This window comes from Alosa pseudoharengus, unplaced genomic scaffold (genome assembly GCF_046254945.1).
Source record: "Alosa pseudoharengus isolate Yale_2024_CS ecotype anadromous, Long Island Sound unplaced genomic scaffold, YU_APseudo_1.1 YU_APseudo_1.1_scf_15, whole genome shotgun sequence".
Classification (NCBI taxonomy): domain Eukaryota; kingdom Metazoa; phylum Chordata; class Actinopteri; order Clupeiformes; family Clupeidae; genus Alosa; species Alosa pseudoharengus.
Genome location: NW_027468620.1, coordinates 24902284 through 24927632, shown reverse-complemented (window position 1 = coordinate 24927632; position 25349 = coordinate 24902284). Strand labels below are relative to the sequence as shown.

General features: G+C 45.4%; 1 protein-coding gene across 1 annotated transcript in view; it reads right to left on the bottom strand.

Annotated features, from left to right (window-relative positions):
• The window catches only part of kndc1 (kinase non-catalytic C-lobe domain containing 1), a 29983-nt gene extending 5381 nt beyond the window's left edge, over positions 1-24602 (bottom strand). The window contains exons 1-28 of the mRNA XM_076285194.1: positions 24498-24602; positions 22015-22213; positions 20335-20393; positions 18489-18635; positions 17789-17906; positions 16473-17254; positions 15983-16097; positions 15696-15767; positions 15387-15448; positions 14931-15089; positions 14255-14332; positions 13099-13171; positions 12410-12602; positions 11415-12148; positions 10996-11134; positions 8820-9151; positions 7718-8148; positions 6393-6486; positions 5815-5912; positions 5366-5580; positions 4672-4782; positions 4415-4565; positions 3246-3428; positions 2762-2971; positions 1860-1936; positions 1017-1170; positions 661-783; positions 39-98 (exon numbers count right to left, since the gene is read on the bottom strand). Coding sequence (XP_076141309.1) covers positions 39-98; positions 661-783; positions 1017-1170; positions 1860-1936; positions 2762-2971; positions 3246-3428; positions 4415-4565; positions 4672-4782; positions 5366-5580; positions 5815-5912; positions 6393-6486; positions 7718-8148; positions 8820-9151; positions 10996-11134; positions 11415-12148; positions 12410-12602; positions 13099-13171; positions 14255-14332; positions 14931-15089; positions 15387-15448; positions 15696-15767; positions 15983-16097; positions 16473-17254; positions 17789-17906; positions 18489-18635; positions 20335-20393; positions 22015-22213; positions 24498-24602 — 5274 coding nt within the window. The remainder of the gene's footprint in view (positions 1-38; positions 99-660; positions 784-1016; positions 1171-1859; positions 1937-2761; positions 2972-3245; positions 3429-4414; positions 4566-4671; positions 4783-5365; positions 5581-5814; positions 5913-6392; positions 6487-7717; positions 8149-8819; positions 9152-10995; positions 11135-11414; positions 12149-12409; positions 12603-13098; positions 13172-14254; positions 14333-14930; positions 15090-15386; positions 15449-15695; positions 15768-15982; positions 16098-16472; positions 17255-17788; positions 17907-18488; positions 18636-20334; positions 20394-22014; positions 22214-24497) is intronic.
• Positions 24603-25349: the final 747 nt, after the last annotated feature.

The following is a 25349-nucleotide window of genomic DNA, read 5'->3' as shown; positions in this document are numbered from 1 at the left end:
AAAGCTCAGGTGATTAGTGATGCATGGATGGTGCTTACCTGAACAGCTCGAAGTTCCTCAATAATCTCACACACTTTCACACTGAGATGCTTCCATGCCTGTTGAGAGAGATGGGTGGAAACTGTAATAAAAGGCAATATTTGGTCTTTGCAGCTGTATATCAAAACTGGAGATAAGTTTTCCCTGAACTGTAATGTTTGTGGAAGTTATTGTTTTCAACTTAGGCAACTCATTTTAATGAGTCAAAACAACAAGCTTAATAATTATTGCCTCACAGCTTAATACATAATGCACATTAGCATATTTTGCCACAGACATGATGGGCATAGCCACCCTCCTAGTAAACAAAAATAATACCAAACCCGCCTCCAGATTAAATGAATTAATTCAAAATTTAAATACACTGAGCACAAAAGAGGCAATCAACAACTCATTTCTGGGGAGGCTGGGAAAACAGAAATAGTTCAGCCTGGAATGGACGACCCCTTAAATAAAGTTTTCAATATCGCTGTGTATACATGAGGTCCATGAACTACTACCTTTCCCTATTGTTGGAACTAATTGACACTGAATTAAGCTTATCCACAATGCCGCTGAGATAACTCCCAGACTACGCACACACACACACACACACACACACACCCAAGGCTCCAGTCTTACGGGTAATTGCCGGATGATGACATTCTCCAGACCGGCGAGGATCTGCATGGCCGTGGCGAAATTCCTGGACTCGTAGCAGCACTTAGCTATGGACAAGAACTTGGCGAGCAGAGCTGTCTGCACCTAAGAACCCACCAGAGAGAGAAAGAGAGAGGGACAAAGAGAGAGAAAGAGAGAGAGAGAGAGAGAGAGAGAATCACGTCACAGTTTTATGGTGGCTTTACAAATTCAACGGCCACGCATGCAGACATGCAATCTCATCATCCCTGTGCGTCATTTCTACGCTAATCTCGACAGATTGGCACGCGCCTCCCGCAGACAGCGGAGTGTGCGTGGGACGCGAGCGGGTCAGGCACCTTGACGGAGTCGCAGATGACGATCTCGGCGGAGACCCAGTTGGTGACGCTGTCGGCGTATCTCAGCAGATGAAGCAGAGGTGACTCCTGTGGCGAGGCCTCGGACAGGCCGTGACCGGCGCCCTCTGCAGGCACCGCTTCAGAAGACACGCATCTGGGAGACAGCGAGTCATTCAACAGCTCATTAGGCCAGGCTCCCAAACATGACATGTACAGACGTTTACTCACATAGCAGGTGTTTTTCTCCTAAACAAAATACAGGACATCACATATATATGACTGCATGGACACATGTTAATCCTGGTCCTGAGGTGCCACAGGAGCTCTAACCAAAGGACCGTTTAAAGCCCCTCCATGCTTTACCAAATGTACCAAATCATGCTTGTATACTAAGACTCTAAATGACAGTGAAGTTATAGAATAAGTATACTCTTTTGATCCCGTGAGGGAATTTTTGGTCTCTGCATTTATCCCAATCCGTGAATTAGTGAAACACACACAGCACACAGTGAGGTGAAGCACACACTAATCCCGGCGCAGTGAGCTGCCTGCATCAACAGCGACGCTCGAGGAGCAGTGAGGGGTTAGGTGCCTTGCTCAAGGGCACTTCAGCCGTGCCTACTGGTTGGGGTTCGAACCGGCAACCCTCCGGTTACAGGTCCAAAGTTCCTCTAATTATGCTGAATGGAATGCATGTGCTGGAGAATACAGTGTCAACTTAGAACCACTTGAGGTGTGCAGTTCTATTCTATATGTGTGTGTGTGTGTGTGTGTGTGTGTGTGTGTGTGTGTGTGTGTGTGTGTGTGTGTGTGTGTGCGTGTGTGTGTCAGGTAGAGATTCACCTGGACACGGTCTTGTCTTTGACCCCTTGAGCTCGTGAGTTGAGGAAGTGAACTGGGTGACAGCTGTGGAACATCTCCTGAGAAGGACCACAAAAGGGTGGCAGAGAACAATATGGATGTGCACACTACAAGACCTTTAGTCATTATTAACAAGCCAGACAACTATCAAGAATAGGGCATGAGAACAGAGGCGGCTGTATACGGACAAGTATACCACTGTTGATCAAAGATACCTGGCCCTGGGTGATCAGTGATCGCTGAATCTTTGTCTCCCCCTAGAGTCCAAGCGTGTATGTATTTCTGTGTAAGTTTCAGTGTACACCAATGGCAACTTACAGTAATCAATGATGCTGGTTGACAAAACACTGCTGGTAATCAATGATGCTGGTTGCCAAAACACTGACATTACAATACAGCTTTTACAGTAACTTGCCTCCCAAACACAACAAAAATGTAATCTATGTAAACAGTATGATGTCTCAGATTGCCAATGCTTATTCTTTAGAGGATTTATTTGTTACTTATGTATAAAATGTATAAATTCCACTGACGGTTGGTTCTTGTAAATTATGCTGTCAGTTTGGTTCTACATTGATATGATTTCATCTCATAATTACGTCCTCTGTCCCAGTGGTTTGTGCCCAGTGTGAGTCTTGCCCTTCATATTTTCTTGTATTTTATGTGTTTGTGTGTGTGTGTTTTACACAGGCGCGCGTGTGTGTGTGTTAGTGTGTCTGTCTGTCATGTGTGTGTGTGTGTGTGTGTTAGTGTGTCTGTCTGTCATGTGTGTGTGTGTGTGTGTGTGTGTGTGTGTGTGTGTGTGTGTGTGTGTAGGTGTGTGTGTGTGTGTATGTGTGTGTGTGTGTGTATGTGTGTGTATGTGTGTGTGTGTGTGTGTGTACCTGCTCGAGCAGCGTAAGCTGCTGGGCAGTGTGCTGTGCACTGTGCTGCTGCTGGCTGAAGGGCAGGCGCTCCTCAGCCCTCAGACAGGCCGTGGGACCCAGCTGCTTGAGCAGGGACGAGTAGCAGGGCCGTGGCAGCACCGCCGCGATGGAGAACACCGGCTCCTTGGGCTGGGGCTCCACCACACGGGAGAGGCGCCACTGGAAGCTCTATACGGGTGCGCGCACACACACACACGCACGCACACATACACACACACACACACACATACACGCACATACACACACACACACACACACACACACACACACACACACACACACACACACACACACACACACACACACACACACACAACACACACATACCCATACATAAACAAAGACAGAAATATTTTAGCAACCCTACTGTCATTACACTAACACATTAATTGAATAATCTGCTGTGCCACTTTCTCTTCTTCCTGTGTAGTCAGCACCACACCTTTTTGCTTCCGTCATCGACTGACGTCCTCCTGCAGAGGCCATGAACTGACTGGGCGTCCCCGTCCTCCAGAGCACAGTCTGGGCCTGGGCAGGGAGCAGACTCCCCTTGGCTCCATCTCTTCTCCAGCTCACCCTGGAGCACAGCAAGCAGGCTCTCTCCTCGGCAGTCCAGTGGCGCCACCTGGGGTATGAACAGTGACACAGCAGCACAACAGGGCTTAGATAAGAGCAGCAAGAGTGTTCCGGGAAAAAGGAGAGTGGTGAGGAGTGCTTAATTCTTTTACTTCATTACAAGTCTCAGTGCTCTCTATTCACTACGTAAAAATAACTTTCCATCGTCTAAAATTACCATAGAACACAACTGACACCTCAGCTGCACTAATTTCATTGGTCAACTTTGTGTGTGTGTGTGAGTGTGTGTGTGTGTGTGTGTGTGTGTGTGTATGTTTGCTCTAAATAGGGTACTTCGCTGGCTTGCAGTATGCATAGAGAATCTGGTCATTCATTTCTGCTGAAAGACAGAAAGAACTGGTTCAAGACCATCGAGTTTAAAGGGCCATTCACACCAAGAACGAGAACTATAACGATAACAACAACAAAAAATATTGGGTAAAACTTTACTTGACAGTATCGGCATAAGAGTGACATGACACTGTCATGAACACATGACACTGTCATGACATATGAACCCTAACCCTAATTCTAACCTCTAACCCTAACTTGTTATGACAGAAAACGAATGTCACTTAATAACAGAAGCGTTATGTCATAAACGTTTATGACTTGTTTATGACACGTTCATGACAGTGTCATGTCACTTATGTCGATACTGTCAAGTAAAGTGCAACCAAATATTGTTCTTACTAGTATGAATGATGATGTCCACACATAAACTATAATGTTAAGGACATGTAGAAGGATATAGTTGGGGATCACTTTCAGAGCGATTTTGAGAACGATAAAAAGCTGACAGCCAATCGGAATCTATAACATTTTAGCCATCACATTCATCAACATGAAGAGACACTTTCGTCATGATTGCCCAGTGTGAGCGCTTTTATCGTTATCGTTATAGTTATCTTCATAGTTATCACTCCTGGTGTGAACGGCCCTTAATGCCTGATTGTACAGCACAGTTTCTCGGATGGCTGTTCCTGATTCAGTCACCTCTGAGCAGAGGAAGGTGGTGAGGGTCTGCTGAAGCCCTGATTTGTAGGGGAAGTCCACCAGCCGACAGTCCTCTACCCAACAGTGCAGAAGGTCCAGCGAGCGGTTAAAAACCTTAGTGGCATCTGAGGAGGGGTCATCCTGATTTTCACTAGATGAGAACAGAGACAGGTTCACTCTCAATGCCAAATTTAGAGTATTTTTAACAAATGATAGGAAATATGACATAATTTCATCTTTTCTATGCTACTACTCACCCTGACACTCTCCTGAAGGTCTCCATTAAAAACTGCAGAACTTCTTCAGGTTTGCAGAAGTAACGGTATGTGTAGAGGAACTGTTGGATGTAGCCCTCGATGTGAGCATCTCTAGCAGTAACAGATATCAGGAAGACATAAGGTGAATTGTCAGAGATTCTTTAATTTAGTTTTTTGCTTGATTGAATTTCCCATTATCCTGCGTAATTTAGAATGTGTATTAACCGTATGTTATTTGCACACCTATGAAGTAGATCCAATTTATTGCCCGTATCACACTTGTATATTAATTCGCCAAACTAGTTGTTAAGTTTAAATTAACTGTCACGTTGAATCCAAGCTGTAAAATACAGAGGTTCAGAACATAGCAACATTGTAGCATATGACGGAGGTGGATTTTAGCTGGTTGGATGACATGTAGGCTAGGTAAAATAGCGATGTTTCAAAGCTATGGTTCATCAGAATCCTGAGATATGCCTGCCTTTGGCCATAGCAACCTCCGCTTTGCGTCGGGCCGTTTTACCATCTAGAATGTGTCGTCCATTATCCCTTATTTAATGAGTATGAATGCATTATAACCATAGCAAGTGTTTCTTATCACACAATACTCCCCATATAAAAGATTAAGAACACACTATACATTGTGGAATACTGTTTTCATTTGTGTGAGTGTGAGTGTGTGTTGCCAAGTCACCTGGCATATAGGTAGGACATGAGGCCCAGATGGGTCCCTGACACCAGGAGACTGCTGCCGCTTCCTGCCAAGCCCCCTTTCCCCTTCCTCGCCTCGGGCAGCAGAGTCAACAGTGCTGGGTCATCCTGAGGCTGGATCTCCAGGCCACCAGAGCCTCCCTTGGCCAGAGAAGGCAGCAAAGACACATCCACACCCTGCTGGTCCAAACACAACACCTACGGCATGACACGCACAAACGCACACACACACACACACACACACACACACACACACACACACACACACACACACACACACACACACACACACACACACACACACACACACATTGCCCCACATTATACTAGAAAAATGGGCTAGTATGGTTAAAGTTTCAAAAGTATAAATGCATCTTAGCAACTTAGAAAAACTTACAGAGCAGCATTTGATTGAAATTCAGCATATTTTACCTCAAGGTACTTTCTCACAGCGTCTAGAAACTCCACTTTGGTCCTCTGCTCCTCAAACTGAATCTTTAGTTTTGACAGCATAACTTTCGCTTCCGATCCTTCTCCCAATATGTAGAAAGAGGAAAGGATAAACAAATAAAGGAGGTAAGTATTTCTGCTTGACTTGATAAGCATTCCTCAAAAACAGCTGAGGGTCTTTAGCATGGCTTACACCTGACCTCTGTTCAAATCTCAATTGAAACTGACAATGGGTCTGGGAAACCTTCATTCACTGATATGGAACTTAAATTGGTACATTAAACTCTTACCAAATCTTTTCAGAGGTACAACAAACATTTTCAACAAATGTTTTAAATGCAGTTGTATATTCAATTCCAAAGTAATATCGTTTAACACTGACGCCTTCAGCACATCCATTGGTTGTGTTGAACAGCACTGCTAACTTTACTCCTCTGTCTGTCATATAAAACCCGCCCATTGCCGGATAAGAGATTTGAATTGGTTTCTGGATATTTGGTGATTCGGGGCTTCCTTTTCTGTCCAGGCTAGAGGGTTTCGAGGGTCTAGAAGGTACACACCTTTGTTTTTCCGTTCTTGTTTAAGTAACTTGTGGTGGAAATTTCTGGTCTTCCTCATGTTTCTGGTCTCTATGGTCAACTGCTGGTGAAGTTCCTGCATAGGCAGAAAAAAAGAGCTGAAATCAGCTTCCAATTTCTCCGCTCACAATCTGCAAACCCTTAAAATACCAGCTGTTCTGCCCATCCAAGATGCAATTATATGCAGTAGTGCTGAGCAACTACTTCATAGTATATATTATGCTATTTTACCACAAGTAATAAGAAGCCCATGTGTCTGAGGTTATTTGTGGTCATGTTTAAATGGGTTACAAAAACCTTCCAATACAGTGTAGCATTATTAACCAAAATAGTGGATGTGTTGTGAAGCATATGGCTACAATAAGTGCTGCATTCTGAAAGAGAGCATCTGTGTGGACCATGAGGCATCACGCTACGAGCCCCCAGCTCTTCACTATGGTTACAGAGATCGATGTCTCTTTGAAGTGCTGGGAGGAGCAGATCACACACGCACACACACACACACACACACACACGCACACACACACACACACACACACATAAAGGAGGCTGTTTCTTTCACTGTGCAACAGGGAGGTCACTGTCTAACTGCTCTTGCGAAGAGAAGAAAGTGCATTTCAATTCATTGCTATCGCTATCAGGCTCGTCATCATCAAAGTTCACACTCTGGTAAAGATTGCGAATAAATATTCCATTATGCCTTGATAATACCCACTTTGTCTGAGGTGCACTTATCATAAGAGATGATAACTACTACAGTGGCTGTGTTTATGCAAAGTGATACTTCAACACAGCATTGGGCACTTTCCCTGTGATTGACAGTTGGATTGCCAAGCCATATCTTATTTCTAAGCATTTAATTCAGGATACACAAGCATAAATACATGTCAACTAAAGGACATGCCTGCTGAAATTCTTTTAATTAAAAAAAATTGCCCTTTTTTAATACGGTTAGCATTAAGCAGATTTTAATATAGATAGAAGTTAGTGAGCACAAAAAGAAAGCAGTCAAAACATGGACAGCTGTGCACAGACCCAAAATGACAAGAAGATTGGACTGTTGTTTACACAACTAACAATTAGCATGACATTAGCATTTCATTAGCATATTTTCTCCCTGTCTCTCTCTGTCTGACTGAAGCAAAATATTTCCCCCAACCCATTAATCCTCATATTTACTATATCTTCCTCTTTCTATCTCATCATGTAAAAAGCTATCTTCTCTCTTTCTTCTTCATGCCCTCCCCCTCACTCTCTGTCTCTGTCTCTCTCTGCGTCTCTTTCTACTCCAGCCACTGCCGACCCACCTGGGCTTTCTCCTCCAGACTCGAGGAACCCTTGCCGTGACGTCCGAGCTGCCCGGCGTACTTTACCACCTCCTGGTTGAAGCACTCCTGTGCGTGGAGGGCCAGAGCCCAGGCCGGCCTGTGGCAGCCGAGCCCGTGGGGGCCACCTCTGGCCAAGCCGCCGAATGCCCCGAGGCTGTTGGAGCCCAGCGAGTCGGCGTCCTCCATGTCCACAGAGGAGTCGTGGTGCAGCTGGCCAGACGATCCTGAATCGCCAGGGTCGAGCTCCAGCCCGAGCCGGCTAGCCAGACCACCGCCTGGACCCCCGAGCTCCTCCCAGCCCTCCAACGGGCTCAGGGGCTTAGATGGGCTTTCATCAGGGGCTTCCTCAGCGGGAGACCCCGTGCCCTCCATCAGCCCCCCGAGTGAGCCCCTGACACCTCTCACCTCCACTGGGCAGCAGCAGCAGCAGCAGCAGGAGGAGGAGGAGGAGGAGGTGGAGGAGGAGGAGCAGGAGGAGGTGGAGGAGGGGACCGAGAGAGAAAGGGGAGAGTGGAGGGAAAGAGGGGAAGATCAAGATAATGAATGAGATAATAGGCCTCTTAATAGTGTTGAACACACCATTATTGTCAAAAAGGGCACAATAAATAATTCAATTCTGTTAACATACACATTGTTGTAGAACAAAACTCTGCTGTATACAGCGCAAAATATTTAAGGCTTCTGAGAGGAACAGAGAGGAAAGAAACATCATCTTCATGCTGTTACTGTTGATTGAGAATGTTTGCATAAGAGCTGAGAGGTTCTCTTTGCCAAAAAATTCCAATTTCCTCAGCAACCACTTCCCGATGACAAGAGCTGTGTGGCCTCCTGGGTAGCCTCTGGCAAGACTCAATGCACCACACTCTGTGCTCTTCCTTTCAAGGGCCAGTCATGCCACTAAAAACCCCTTTCAGTAGCCAATCACAGAGCAATGCTTTTATTCTTATTCTCAGTCAAATATGGAAATAAACCCTACTTGACTGCCTTTCCAGAGAATCCGATCAAATCAGTTCTAAAGCATCAAAAGCACATGTGATCACGGCAAACATTGCAACAGATTTGCCATACGCATATTTTCTACCTGTGGCACCATGCCCTCTACTCTCCTTTGATATCACTTCCTGTTTTCGTTCCTGCAGACATGGAGTTGTTGTCTTCTCGTGGGTGCTCTTGCGTTTGGGTGCGTTCTCTGTTGTTCTGAGTTTAGTGGTGTTCCCCTTCTTCTCCCTGTGTAGTTCTGGTGGGTGTGGCAGGTCTAGCGTTGGGGCAGCGAGTGAGTTAGCCGGCCGTGGGTTGGCATGGAAGTCGAGGTGGGAGCTCGCCACCTGGTGTGTGTGGTCTCTCCGCCCTGCACTCTGGGGTGATGGGGATGCCCTTTCTACTGGCTTTGATGGTGCCTGTTCATTAGAGGCTCTGTGTGGGGTCATCCAGCAGTGGCACAGACATGGGACCAAGAGAAGGGAGAGAAACAGGAGAGAGAGAGAGATGAAGAGGCAGGTACACACGCACACACACACACACACACACACACACACACACACACACAAACAAACACAGAGTGTGAGGTAATGATAACTTCAGTTGAAAATGTACACACACACACACACACACACACACACACACAGTCACACTCCATAAAAATATTAAATAAGCAATAACAAATACACAGCAGAATATCTAAGCATGAAAGACACAGCGCAGATCTGCAAAACACAATTTCCACAAAGCCCAAGGCTGACCTATATTCATATCATATGACCTGCTCACCAAGTATTCTGTCAGTGACGTCAAATCCAGAGTTATTTTCCCACAACAAAATGCAAAAGTAAATGCAAAGTCAAACTTACTTGTTGGTTTTGATTGACAATACACATTTTAAAAAGAAAGCTTTGAAGAAAAAGAAAAAAAAATATCTAATAAGGCACAAAAAAAAAAAAAAGGTTTGATTAGTCCCGCAGTGGAGCAGCCTTCGATGTGATACTGATCCTCACGAGAGGAAAACAGGGACTGAGCCCAGAGTCCCACTCAGCGCCTGGCCCTCCACAAGATCCTCCCTCCACCTCTGCCTCCCTCCCCAGCCCTCCGGACGAGTGCACAGGAGGAGTCTGCTCTCGAGGTGGGACCATCACCATTGTCTCCAGATAACACCCTTGCTCGGAAATGACCACTCCTGCATCTGCGAGACGGGCTACTTCACGGAGGGAGAAAGTGCTGGAAGGTAATTGTTTACTGAAGCAACTGATCAAAACGCCGCTTTTCCATCCCAGAGTAACACCTCATGCCCTCTCCGGCTCGACAGTGTATGGGAAGATGGTGTTAATGAGGGGAATGGATACATACACACACACACACACACACACTCAAACACACAGACACACACAAACACTCACACACTTTGCTCCCTCCCTTGTGTAAACCACGGCTCGAGAGGTTCTCTTTGTGCGGACGCTGCATTGAGAAGACTCAAAAGGACCGGGTGAAGGACACTATCATCTAAGAGTACAGCGCACAGAGCCTCCGGGTACACACTCCACCAGATGGCTACGGGCTACCAGGCCCACCGTTACCATAGGGACTGCTTTCACCAGAGAGTGGACAGTGGATGTGTGTGTGTGTGTGTGTGGTCTTTCATTCATACACCTTCTCAGGAGAACAGTTAATGACACAGAGTGTGTTAGGAGCAGGATGAGTGCAAATGTGTGTGTGTGTGTTTGTGTGTGTGTGTGTGTGTGTGTGTAAGAGGTGCTGGTTTAAAGTGGCTCTTGTGTGAAAGAAATTTAAATATGAAGCAGCAAGCAGTCCCCATTTCTGGGCAAGCACTTCCGAGACACCCTGCTCTGCTACAGCCCATGATGGCTTCTTTATTCCCTTGCTCACAGCGCCAGTCTGTCCTCAAGTCTGTGGACTATGCCACTATACACACAAAATATACAACAAAATGGAAATAAAACTGTTTGTGTGTGTGGGTGTGTGTGTGTGTGTATTTGTGCGTTTTGTGGGGGTCACTTTCCGAAAAATATTTACTTCCTGCGTGTGTTGGTGCTCAGCACATGTGCGGGCCACATGGGCCTTGCCCTGGTATCTGTATTTGGATCACGTCTTGTTCTTTTTTCTTATGGGTCAAAGCATCAAAAGTTTTAAAACGTGGACTTTTTACTTTCTAAATCAGCATGGCCATGACAAGATGTGTAAGAGAGGGGGCAGGAGTATGTGTTGGAGTGCAGCACATGTTCACGAGTAATCACACACACACTTACACAGAAAGAAGATCATAATTGACAGTGCAGTACAGCACAGCCAGGAGTTCCTCTTCCCAGTACAGGTCATAGAACTTCTCCGTGATGACACGGCAGAAGGTCTCAAACTGCAAATCCCTCAGGGAGAAGATGTACTGCCCTTTGAAGAGAAATTGGAGACAATCAGCTGTTTATTTCCACCAGAGTCACACACAAGCCATTTAAACCTATTTCAAGTGCCTCCCTGTCTGTAATCTCAATTATCCCAAATCGAGTTACAAGAACTATTATCACGCAACGCGTCAGAAACTCGGTGAGAAATGGAGCAAATCAGGAATCCCTCCTGACCGTAGGAGTTTTGTTGCATGGTGTGGAAAAACAGATCAGATGTTGACACTGTGTGTGACTGCTGGGAAAAAGGGAGGTGACAGGTCACGTACCCATGGCCAGGTCGTGAATTCCATTCTCCATGTAGCCGTCATAGGCAAACTGTTCCCTGAGCAGGGCAATGACGTGCAGCAGAGCAGGACAGCAGGATTGGCGGGAAGGGGGAAGAGAAGGGTCCGGCTTGTGGTGGCTTGGAGCGGTCCTCACCTGTGGTCTTCCTGTAGAAGCACATGCATCGAGGATGGTTGAGCAGCCAGGTGAGGAGTCGGTCTGACGATGAGATGCAGTCGCACCAGTACTTCCAGCTACACTTTTCAAAGAGCCGTTTATAATGTCCGACATGTGTGAATGGGATATATGACTCTGAACTGACCCTGTGGTCAAGGGCAGAGCAGAAAGGTCCAGTCCTGTGAAAGGCTGTGCAGTGGCTATCTGCACGGGCACCAGGGTGACCTTCCCTGTCTGGGGGTCCTGATGCAGGAGGAAGTTGTTGAAAACAGGCAAGCAATTATTGGGTGGAGCAGGATCCTCGGTGTCTCTCTCCTGATTAGCTGAATGGTGGACTGGAGGGGTAGAACTGACAAGGGTCTGGCTACTTGAGGAGGAGGAGGAGTGGTCATCTTGTGTAAGCCCGCCAACCGCTTTGGAAGCCACACCCCAGTCAGCCTCTGTCAGGTCCGAGCCTGGATCAGGGAGAGGTGAGCCTGAGGCGTGTGGGCGGATCGCTGTCACCTCCGGCCTCCCCGGGGATAAACTGTCAGTTCTCGTCAGAACTCCATTTGTAGTCCTGCAAAAGAGGAGACATGTCTAGCCTTGAATGCCTCGAATACCAGCAGACAGAGAGAAAGAAAGGAATAAGAAAAAGAAAAGAGAGAGAGAGAGAGAAAGAGAGAAATAGCAATCGTCGACAATACTCAGAAACAGGGAGAGGGAGAGAGAAAGGTAGAGAGTGAGAGGGACAGAGAGAGAGTTTGAGGGAGAGAGAGAGAGAGAGAGAGAGAGAGAGAGAGAGAGAGAGAGATGGTGAAGAGAGAAGGAGTCAGCTCACGTCTCAGAGCCAGTCTCAGCCCTGGGTGGCTCCGTGTCCGTGCCCTCATTCTGCTCCAGGACGATGGGGATGAAGTGTGTGGCAGGAGAGGTGAAGGCCTCGGGCAGATGTGTCGCCGTGGTGAATGGGTAACTATGGGGAATGGGGCCCAGGACTGGAGCCAAGTGGCCATCGCTGGCTATGGGCTTAAAGGCTGCAGTGAGGCAAAGGCCGAAGGCCACCACATTACCACAATACCACCACACAAAAACATCTCATGCTCATCACACAGGGTTACATGATGACGTACTTGAAAAGAGGCACAAGTTCTGTTAGGAAACAGCCAAACAATGAATGTGACAGGGCACACAGCAAGATCTGATAGGGAGTTTATGCAGTAGTAGCACCAAAGCCCACTGGAAATGTTAGGAAAGACACCTGGTAAGAGGCTTTTTATACGAAGACAGGAAGATCTGCACACTTTAGTGGGTGTGAAGGTGTAAACAGCACAGATCAAAAGAACAGGGAGAATATGGCAATACTGCTTTCTTCTCATTACCCTCGGAACACAGAAGGCCTGGCTGACTGCAACAGCAGTTTACTGTGATAATTCATGTGGTGTACCAGGAGAAGGGAGCAGTGTTGCACTATTCTCTCCTTCTCTTGAGGAGGTAGGAGGCTAGAAGGAAGCAAAGGGACACTGAACACACCCGCTTTGACCTGTGCCTCTGAGTGTGTGCTGTCCACATCGCTGTGTGCCTCTCCAGGTCTGCCACTGGGTGACTTCAATAACAGACACGTTTCACCATTAACGCCATTAACACTACAGATGTGTTATGTCTGACAGCAGCTATTGTCATTTCACACCAATGAGATACAGATATCAAGTGTTTGAAATTAATCCACACAACAGAAAATGTGTCCTCCTAAAACTCACCACAGAGTGACAAAGTTACACATCCATCATGTAAATCATGTAAATCATGAATAAGAGCCTCCATCACTCTGGTCCATTTAAGGTTTAACTAGTAGCTCATGACTACCATTTAGGTCTTATATGAAAAATTACACAGACATGAGGTAGCATCCTTAACTCATTGAGTGCCTTTTCCTTCCCATGCGTTGAGTGCCAAAAACGTAATATTAAGTTTTTAGCTTTTTTTTTTAATTACGAAACTAGACACTCTAACACACCTTATATGTGATTTTGGGAACTCTGTGATGAATGGAAATGAAATATATGACGATCGAAAACTCATGAAAACGCACAATCTGGACATTTTATCTGGACATTTTATCATAACTCGGTTGCCGCTTTGGGTCGAATCAGTGACGCATGCACGTCAGGTCAAAACCAGGCCATTTTCGTGGGTCTATCACTAGGTGGCAGTCTCGCCAGGTCTCGCTGATCACTTCCCGGAAAGTTTACACAAGTAAGTAACAGGCAACACTTCATATTTCATGAAAGACGTTATATCTCCATTTCTAGAAAAAAAACAGCGATTTTGATGAAAACTAGCCACTGTTTAGTTTGGGATTTCTCAGGAACAGAGGCGTGTAGAAATACACGGTTTGCACACTCCGAGAGCTTAAAGTCTCACCTTTTAATCGAGCCATTGTATGTGTTCATAGCTATAACACAGAATATGCTGTGGCTGTACAAAAATCATCAACAATGGTCTAGATTGCTGGCACTAGGACAAAGCTCCCGAAAAACAGCTTGGCATTCTATTCAATGAGTTAAGGATTTTGTAAGATGGATGTGTATGTGGCTGTGCTCCATGGAGATTGAGACAGTTTGTAACAACGTGTGCAGTGTGAGTGAAGAGAGTCCAACGTGTGCAGTGTGAGTGAGGAGAGTCCTACTTTGTGGACTCTGTTGATGAGCTGAGTCCACACAGCCTCTGCAGCAGTGCCCTGGCGAGACAGGTAATCACGGCAGCTCTGCAACAGGAGTCAACACATTACATTACATTTGGCTGACGCATTTTTAGCCAAAGCGACTTACAACATGGTAAACAGTTTAAGTTTTAGAGCAATTCTCAACAATTTTAGGACAATATAAAAAGCATTAGAGTACAGTAAGAAAAAGTGCATCAGTGAGTGCTGTTTTTAACAGTTACTTGTCAGTTTAAGACGGCTGGTGAGTGCTAGACACAAACACATAGACAGCCATTACTCCCATCAATGCCTAAATGATGCTGTTAGGCATAATACACAGACATTTCGTCAACAATGCATCTTATGACTGATATTATGGACAAGCAACAGTGTGTGTTTTAAAACAGTAAGACAAAGTTAAATTAATTTCTTTAGAACAACTCATATGTAATTCAAAATGCATTGTAGACTGCATAAAATAAAACAACAAGAAAATAAAATAACAATAAAAAAACAAGACAAATCCAGCATGATATTACAGTTACATTTCCAAATGAAAGCAGGTGCACTGAAGCCTGCTAAATGAGTTAAAGCAATGCAAAATGTCATAATGAACTGTAATTGTATGTGCATATGTAATGGATCATTGTGGATCATTTACCTTCTTTGCCATAACAATGGTAGGCCTCTCGATGGGGGTCCTCTTTGCCATCTCCAGCAGAAGCCTCTTCAGTTTTCTGGGCATGGCCAGCTTTTGATTAGGGGACAAATTGAACTTGGCTGTGGCCCAGAGGATAGCAGCCACCCCATACACACAGGCCTGAAACACAATCATGAGCTGTGACCGATCCTATGGGACTCACAGTGGAGCCTAGCCAAGTGTATGTGTGCCAGGTAGTAGCTAACGACATATCCTTAAATGCACTGTATTTGTGCGGTTCACAATTCTACTGCAGAGCACTCGTTCAAATGTATCTCATTACTGATTATCGTGGATCTAAGCTGTTTTAATACAGTGTCAAAATAATTGATGCTTTTCTTTGAAATGACTACCTCATCCTGCAACTTTAAAGCAGTCTTTTCTAAAATGATGCAGGAAGTTCAAGTTCAAACAAACCTTTTCTGTCACAATGCCATGCTCCAAATATTCGGGTGCCAAATAAAAGGCATCACATGATCCTGCAGAAGACACATTGCCTTATTAAGCTGGTTTTACCTCATTACTTTATCACTTACTTCAAAATATGACTGTTCTTTAGAAGTATATTTAATGAATAGGCACACAAAACAGCTTTGTGAATATCTCCCAGTGTGTGTGTCTGTTTGTCTGTATCTGTGTGTGTGTGTGTGTGTGTGTGTGTGTGTGTGTGACTCTAGGCAGTTAGACATGTGGTCAAACAGTCTGGATAGTCTATTGGAGCAGTACCTGTGGTTTTAGGCTTCAGAAATAGAATGTCACCCTCACAGCCCACATACACAGTATCCAGGCACAAATACGCTGAAAAAAAAGGGCAGTTCTCAGGACAAACACATCCATTACTCTTTCACACGTTAATCCTACTTAAAGAGTCATTAGATACAGAAATGCAGAATAGGTCTTGTCTAGTCTAGGTCTGGTCTCCAGGCTGTGCTTGTGTGAGAGAGTGATCATTTACTCTCCACAATAGAGTGCATTTTGAGCACGCTTGTGGCGCGGAGGACACAAGAGCCAACCTGGGAAGTCAATGTAGGTCTGGAGAGTGGCCAGACAGGTGTAGCAGAGCGCCCACAGCTCCTTCACCGACAGCGGCCGAGCACAGCGCGAGAGCAGCTCCCTCAGGGAGATCCACTGGAGCAAAGACAAGACGCGCGTTAAGGGGACCTACTGCAGCAAAATGAGCCACGCTAAAGACTTCTTATTAAGATTCCACAGATTCAGTAGAAAATACAAGTTTTAAAGGAAATGGTACCAGCAGACAATAAAAAATATTCAGTAGAAAGTTGCATAACAAGGTGTATACTGCAAGGTGATTTCTTAAGATTATTGCAATCTGGATTGAGGGAGGATATTTGCTTTTCACTTCTACTGGAAGAAAATAAATACATTATAGAAACACATACATGAAATGTAAAATACAGTACATGAAAGAACATTACCCAGTCTGTTACTGCTTTAATAAATAGGGTAATATGCCCTGACCAAAACAGAGCAGAATCCACTCACCTCATCCTGAGATTCCTCATTGAGGCACAGCATGCTTTTAGTCATGTGATTATTCGGACTGTACATGTGGTTGTCTCTAATGGTCTCCGCGCTTGACGAGGAGGGAGAGGTCTGGTCATCTATGGCCTCGTTCTCAGACCAATCAGCTACTCCACTTCCGCTGCCGTTAGCGGGCGCGTGAGCACCGGTAGTCAACACCTGCGGTCCAGAGGTCTCCTCAGGCGGCGGAGCAGACGCGGACCCTCTCCGGAGCACCTGGTTCCAGACGAGAGGCCGGCCTGCGCTGGGTTCGTCCGCCCCAATCTCCGTTAGGTCATCCACATGGGAGCTGATGTCAGGGTGCGGGGGCGGGGAGAGTGCCGGTGGGGGGTCGTGCGAGTCTGGGACGGACCAGGAGCGGTGGAGGACGGCCCACGGGGGCCTCCTCCTCGCCGGGGCCCGGCAGTGCACGGGCGAGCTGTTCTGGGACCTGCTGTCACCTGGAGTCTGGAACACCTCCTGCGCTCCCTCAGGGACCCCAGCTTCTCTACCCATCAGGCCATTCTCACAGCTCTCCTTCTCCCCCAGCCTCCAGGGAGAGGGCTGGGGGCAGTGGCACTGTGGTGGGGGCTGGTAGTCTGAGTCCTCTTCCTGGCTGATGTCGGCACAGCTTGCTGCGCCACCCCGGTCGCTGACGTGGTTCTCCCCCAAACCGCTGCACCCATCGGCTGAGGACTGTTCTGAGAACAGTTGGCATGCTTTCACCTGCCTCCAGTGACTCTCCCAAGATGTCTCCCATCTATCTGTTAAATTCAAACAGACACCCAAAACCATGATCAAAGTGGAGAGAGCCTCTAATCCAGAAACCATACAACAACATCATATTGCATTTACATAGTGCTTTTCAAGGCAAGGAGTTCTTTACAGTGAAGGGTGGAACCTCACTAACCTTACTAACCACCACCATGACTAAACGTATCTAGCATACTTCGGCATAACGGCATAATCAGAGAGAAATTATGGGTGGAGATGAATTGCACAGTAGAAGGTGAAACTGCACCAACGCAAAATACCTTTCAGAAAGACTTGTTTGTGGCGCAATCTGCAGATTTTGCATCAATGTATGGAAAAATGCTGTTATATGTTATATGAATTTAAATGATGTTGCATAATGGCATTTACATAATCACATGTTTAAAATGTTAGGCCTAATTCACAGTGGGCCACAGTCTGCTTGGCAGTTTTCATTAAAAGTGCTTATCTGACTCATCTGCTCTTATGTTCTTTACTGCCTACATAAAAGGCCATCAATCTAAGGGGACTGAGTGCAGTCAAACCTTGAAGCGTTGTGACTGATTCAATGGACAGGACTCTTCTTCCGATGGAAGACAGCTTGCGACAGATGGTCAGCGATGAGCTGGATGTGAGTCTGAGCTCTCCTAAAGACAGAATGTCCTGCACACACAGACACACACACACACAGACACACACACACACACACACACACACACACACACAGTTAAGTTCCTCTATCCAACCGTTATTTGCTTGTTATCTTATGATAAAAGGTTTCACAATCCGCAAAAAAAACTGGCTCTCGAGGTTTATGTAACAGTTTATACAGTCTCTGCTCCCTTTAAAGGTTTGTCGAACACTTTATAAAGTCATTGTTGCTCACTGCTCACACTTAGTGGGGCTGCCTCATATAACATTACATTCAGGGCTATAGTGTGGCTGTGGACACCCAATTGGAAAATGTTATGTCACGTCTTACAAACAAGAATCACTGGGTCTACACTGAGGTCTATACTCAATTTGATGCTGTTACAGAACTGTTTTTTTTTTTTTTTTTAAGTTTCAGTTTCTGCTGCAAGTACTGCAAGCAATGGGCATTTATATGTCTATACCTACAGTATGTAGCCTTTCAGGTAGCAGCTAAAGCTACCAAACACCACTAAACGTTAAACGACTAAAAGTGCACACAGCAATTACCGGTAAGCATCCAGCACAACTCCCTCCGCCACACTGACCCTGTACCTGCGGACGAGGCCTGTCCTCTGGTTTCTCCTGCTGCATCTGCTCCAGCAGCCTCTTGGTCTCCGGCCCCAGCTCCGCCTTCAGCTCGGGCTCGATGACAAAGTCCAGCGCCGCGCAGAGGGTGCAGCCCAGCGAGTACACGTGACCCTGCGAAGAGAGAGAGAGAGAGAGAGAGAGAGAGAGAGAGAGAGAGAGAGAGAGAGAGAGAGCGCCCAGGGAGACACCCGGTCAGCCTCATACTACAGATGGCGGTGGCACACACCATCTCCTCGCAGAGAGAGAGAGAGAGAGAGAGAGAGAACCGAGGCTACAGACATGTGCAGGAGCCCAGAGAGGCGATAATGATCACAGCTGTGACTCATGCCTCTGCTTTCCGGGAGAGGAATGAAAAATAAAAACCGAGAGTTTGATAACCATGTTTAACGAGTCAGCCAACACTGCCAACAGGAACACAATTGCACAACAGTAGTACAGATATGCTGATGAGGAATCTGGTGAGGATGTTGGAAGTGTGTCACCACTGACAAATGCCCTGCTATGCAGAACGAGTAGGCTATAAATGTGTTTAAAATGGTGAAGCTAGATAACATAAAATCATTGTTTCGAATGCCTCAATACAAATGTATTGAAAATACACTAAATTAAAAAAGTATTATTGATTGCATAAGGTACCAAAGACAAGAATAATCTTTGAATTTCAAAATGAAAGGACATACAAAGTGTTATAAAAGGACTCTTACCTTTCAAAAGAGTGAGTCAATATGATTGCATCATTAAAATATATGACCACCACAAATGCAAACAACTAGGCTATATGAAGACATAAGTGGAGCAATGCACAGTAGGTCTAGTAATTCTTCCTTCTATAATAGCGCGGAACATCAAAGCAGGGTCACCACACACTACAGAGCCCATGCTAGTATTAATTGATCTGGGTATCCTTGCACAGTCCACTGTATTAGCATTAGCATTCGGTAGGTGCCTATGCCAGTGACACACTTATGCAGAGCTCCACACAGGCCGGCAGGGGCCAGTCTTATCAGCTGCTGTGTGAGTAATGTGGGGCCCTGGGGGTGTGATGGGAGTCAATGCAAACACCTCTGAAGGCGTCGATTTGGACAGGAGTCATGTTCAGGGGGGGGGGGGGGGGGGGGGGGCGGAGGCCCCGTGCATAATGGCTTATTTGGAGAGCGGCGACACACACATTACGCTCGGAATTGAACAGCTGATAAATGCAGCCGAGCAGGAAATCGATTCACCGGGCCACGCTGCCCTCGGCGCAGATTGTGAGGGGCAAGAGAAAGAAGAAAAGAGAGAGAAGGGCAGCAAGAGAGAGAGAGAGAGAGAGAGAGAGAGAGAGAGAGAGAGAGAGAGAGAGAGAGAGAGAGAGAGAGATAGTCTAAGTGCATGAGTGTATGTGATCAGGTGTGGCTGAAAAATGGGTTTCTTAACCACTGTTTCCCCTTAACACAGTCTGTTGACTGTTCTGCCAATTTATGTTGTTGTGTATTTCCCATTTGTGTTAAATCATGTGGAGATTCTAACCTCAGTAAAGCAGAATTGTATTGATAAAGGCTTATGCTATATATGCTCATATGCTTCTATTTGTATTAAAAAAGCATACATCAGTTTTGGCCATCTAATCAGCTGGTATCTATTAGATGGGCATACTTAGAAGGGGTATTATTTGTAATGACTATAATACTATACTCAATATACTATAGTCACTGACATAAAAAAAAGTCATTTTTTTGGAGGGGGAAATACTATTTATATCACCTAGATATACACAAGAAATAATCGTTTCTAAATAGAGAATGATTATGAACGTCAAATGAACACTCACCTCAAATGTACTCCCAGTTCTATCAAATTCTGGAGGTACAAAGGAGCCTTCTGGATCGTCTGAAAGAAAAGGCCAGAGACCAGGTGATTAGAGATTTTGGACACTGTGCTTTTATAGATACATGACTAAAGGCAGACACACTAGACACTACACAACCGCAGCCGCTGACACATACAACTCTACAAGGCAATAACTGTGAGAATCCACAGTGAGCACCATGGACTTATTTGGTGCAGCTCCTTTCTTAAATAGGGCACTGTTTTCTCCAGACGCAGTGAATACACACGCGAGCGACTTCTAGAAGGTTCTGGGCTGTTCAAAACTGGGTCAGGCTTGTCTTGGGCCTGTCTTTCTCGGTAGAACTTATTACCCATTCCCAGGTGTGAGTCTGAGAAACTCCTCAAGGTTATTACATCCAAACGGGAAGGAGGAGAAGGGAGGGGGGGAGGGGGTAACAGGGCCTGCCCCGTAAGGAGGAGAGCACAGGGGAAGGAGTCAGAGGATGATGCAGGAACTGGGAAATGTGCATGAGAACCAGGGAAGGCAAAGCATCTCACACTGAGTAATTTAGTGTTGCACACTTCCTACTGTTAACACAAAACCATCGTTATCAAGCAATATACCACTGTTGCTGAACAAAGAGGGTCCTACTGTTTCTTATTTTCTGAAATATACTGAATCTGTATTACTTTTCATCAGGGATTTTTTTTGTTGAAAAAACATACCTTTAAAAAAAAAAAAAACAGACTGTGTAATCTGTCCTCCCGATGTACTACAACAGTGCAGCTTTGGCACTTATTCATCATTCATCTTGATCTTTACCAGCAGCACTCTTTTAAAGCTGTGGGCTGGATCTCAGTAAATTTTTAATAGAATGAACAACACATCTGTGATGAAAGTACCCAGTACTTGTGTTTGTGGATAGCCAGTGGAGTAGAGGAGGGCAGCTGGACCGTTCTGCCTGTGGGGAGGGTTGTGGACAGGCATGATGCTGGGTCACTGAAACTGTCATTTAGCAAGGCATTGCTCTGTGAGTGTGATATAATTATCTACATATTTCAAAGACATTAGGAATGGCAGTAAAAGCAAGTATATTTCTGAGTCCAGGTGACAGAAAATATATAGTAACTGTTTCACATAAAATGTTGGGTACGAACTTGAGAGGAGAGCGAATAATGGCACTAAATTAGAGTAAAAACAGGTCAACCATAGATCTTTGTCTTACAAAATCCATGAGGAGTTTGAAACAGCCTATCTGCATGAACTGTATTACTGTAAGTCATGAACCACTGGTAAGAATGGAAGAGCTCATTGTGTTCTGCACTTACTAAGCAGAGTTTGCTTCATCTGAACAGGGTACCACCACACATCCCGTCTCAGTCTGAACAAGAGGCAAATAAGTCTGCCCAAACAGCACTCTGAGAAATCTAATTCTGTTTGAAGTCTTACGTAATCCCCACTTCTCTCCTCAACCCCTCACCACCACCACTGGAGTTTTTGGGCAGCACTACAAAACTTTGCTGAGTCATGGCTTGGGGCTGAGCACAGCACAGCACAGCACAGCACACATTGGCACCAGGCTCAGCCTCAGCGATGGGCAAAGACGAAGAGAATGGGGTGTAGGCTGTAGCGACTGCCTCGACTCCGATCGGCCAATCAGGGGACCGAGCACTGACTCACCGCTGAGCTGCTCCATGAAGCACACGTTGCCGTGGGCGTTGAAGGCCAGTGTGTCGGGCGTGATGCAGAGGGAGTGGAAGAGCGGCGACAGAGCGATGCCCTGGAGCGAGCACACACACTCCACACACACGGCCAGCACCTCCTCCTCTGACAGACAGCTGTCTCGCAGCGACAGGATGTCCGCCAAGGACACATTTTCCTAGGAAAGGCACACGCATACAATTTACAATTCACAATGTCTCTGTCTTCTCTCCGTGATATCTGTTTTATTTCTGTATATTTGTTGTCTAAGCTGATGTCTATTTTTTGTCTGGTTGCTAAAACAATGTAATTTCCCTCTGGGGATTATTACAGTCTATCTATCTATCTATCTATCTATCTATAGACACTGGTGATACTAATAGATGGAGATACTGTATATACATCTATCTATCTATCTATCTATCTATCTATCTATCTATCCATCTATTAGTGTCACCAGTATGCATGCACTGTATAGACATACTCACACTCACATACACACAAATGCACTCTGTAAGACAATCACACACACACTGCGCATGACCATACCTGTATGCTAAATGTACACCACCACCACCTGCCCTGACATAAATAATCCCCTGACCACAGTGTCTGATTTCACAGTCGTGCAAAACAGAATTTTTGAATGACTAAAAGCAATCCAAAACCCTTTCTCTGGAGACTGACTTGCATCATTACATAGCAACGCATGACCCCGTCTCATTGAACTTAGTGAGATCTCTCACTGTCAGTGGACACAATAGTTGGCCTTCAGTGTAATTTAGCTTCTTACCACAGCTCCAATGACATTTGAAGCCTCTTAGGATCATAGTGTCTCTTTTGTTGTAAGCTCATCACATTAGAATTCCATTACATGTGTTTTACCACCAAGTACAATGTCTCATTCATTTGAATGAAAGGCCAAGAGCAGTCTGTGTCCTATACAGTACCACCATCTGTGGTCTTCTTTAGCAATTGGACTTTGTTACAATTGGTTTGATTCCATAGGTTGGTGTTTTAGATCTGTAAACTATAAGCAAGCCATGGTAGAGACAGATTAGAGACTCATTCGGCAATGAGTTCTGACTTTACAGAACTATTATTCATAAATATTGCTAGAAACCTGAGCCCATGATATTCTATTTTAGACAACACTCAAGACATTGTGGCACAAATCTGTCTCTTCATCTCCACACAAACATTTCCAGTGAGTGCTCTTCATTTCTTGGAATTCTCAGACAAATTGACATATGAGAGCTCGGAGACGATTAACAGACGTCCTTTGTGCCACTTTGGTGCCACCACAATCTCTGCACTTGGAGAGGAGCTCATTGGAAACAGCCAAGTACAGTGTTCTGCCAGGGAAAAAAGAGGCCAACGGCACAGAGCATATTTGACATGGGTACCATTATGCTGAGGTCTGTGAAACACTAATAAGAACTACACAACAAATTCTGATGGGCAGTTTGGGATAGACGGTGACAGAAGGTGGTTGTAGAGGCCCATATTAAAGAAAATAAAAACTAGCGCATATAGGGCAAAGAAGAACTGCTCTTGACGCAGCAGCGCAATCCCATAAATAGACGGATTCCCTTGAGAACAGCAGAGAAGACCAGTAGCTCGCTAAGTTAAACATGTCGGCCTACATAGCTCCCCACTCCTCACTCCCTCGACTGTCACGGTTCAAGTTCACCGTTAAATATCACTGACAAGGAACGAGAACTCGAGTGGGCGAGTGAAAAGGAGAACGTGGGAGAGATCGAGGCGCTGAGTGAGAACAGTGAGTGGATCAGTGTGAATGAGAAGGGTGACTTTTTCCACTGGTACTTCATCAGCTCATCAAAAAGGCTGCCCCTAAGCCCAAAGACTAAACATGTGACAGGATGGAGATTGGTCCTATAAAGTAGGCTATCCCTGGAAGTTTTCGTTACTGTAGCAAAGGCTAGATGGTGGTGGTGGTTAGGGAAGACAATGCAATGCTTCCTTGTTGCCCGGGTATTTTATGTCCATATTACGCAAACATACGCGTAAACATTACAGAAGATATGACAACAATTTCATGACTTCAATATTGGTATTAAATTGTGGTGAATTCAGTTGTTCCGCTTAAGTTTAAAAGGGTGACAACTCTGGACCCACATGAGTTAAAAGACATACTGTAGATGGATCTACTCTGAGAGAATATCTTAATTAGAATAATATAGCCTAGAGCCAATTTTAACAGGCTACTATAATAATATTACACAACATTCAGACGAAGTCGCATGCAGTGGTGATGACACGTGTGAGGACACATTGCGAAATCTTATGCATCTGAAGTCACCATCAGTTCCTTTTCATTTTTGACAGACCTTGCCCAATATCACAGTGTAAGGCAACTATAGCCTAATGGACAGGACTACATATAGCCTACTAAACACAGTGACATTAAATCCTCCACGAATGTCACGAAATGGTCTTACCTCGTCTTCTAAGAGGGGAGGCAAATGCTCTGATTCATAACATTCTTCCTCGTAATCTTCTTCTTCCTCGCCGTAAGCAACCACAGCAGTTACAAACGTCCCCATATCAACTGGAGCACCACAACGCGACGCAATTTTACAAGCCCTTCAAAACTGTTGTGTTGCAGTGTCATACTTGGCACTGCCCGGAACACAGGATCACTAACAACCTTATCTATCAGTCTTGTTTCCCCTCGCAACACTACACCGACTGTGGGAACACAAACTTCCATGCTCAAACATTTGCGCGGAGAGAACGATACTTGTCTGGTCGACAGAATGTTGTGGCATTCTTCTGCAGAAGGTGGATTTGGATGAGAATTCTCAAGAGTGTAGAAAAGAAAAAAATGTGGAAAGATTTCTGATTTGTTGTCAATAAATGAAGGCGATGGGGCACTTTGACAACTATGCTGTCATGGCAACCACCGCCGCACCCCCACAGAAACATGGACAGTGTTGTTCAACTGCTGCTCTACACCGCTTCCACCAACTCCGACCGACCATCCTTCCACAGCGAGAGAAACACACCTTCGCGTCACCCTCAGCCACACTCCGACTTGTATCGTTTTGTGGCTTTGCAAGACTGTTGTCTAGCATTGTCATACAAGACCACTACTGCAGACTATATCTATTGTGGGCTATATATGTGCCATTTAGAATTGATTATGCACTTTCACAGGGAGATTACAAAATAGCGCCCGCCTCTGGTGAGTCTGAGACACAGAGACACTACAAACTTGAAGACTACTCTTGCAATGCAGGAATAGTGGGGGAGTGAGTGAATATAGTACCACATGTAGGGTACACGCTCTA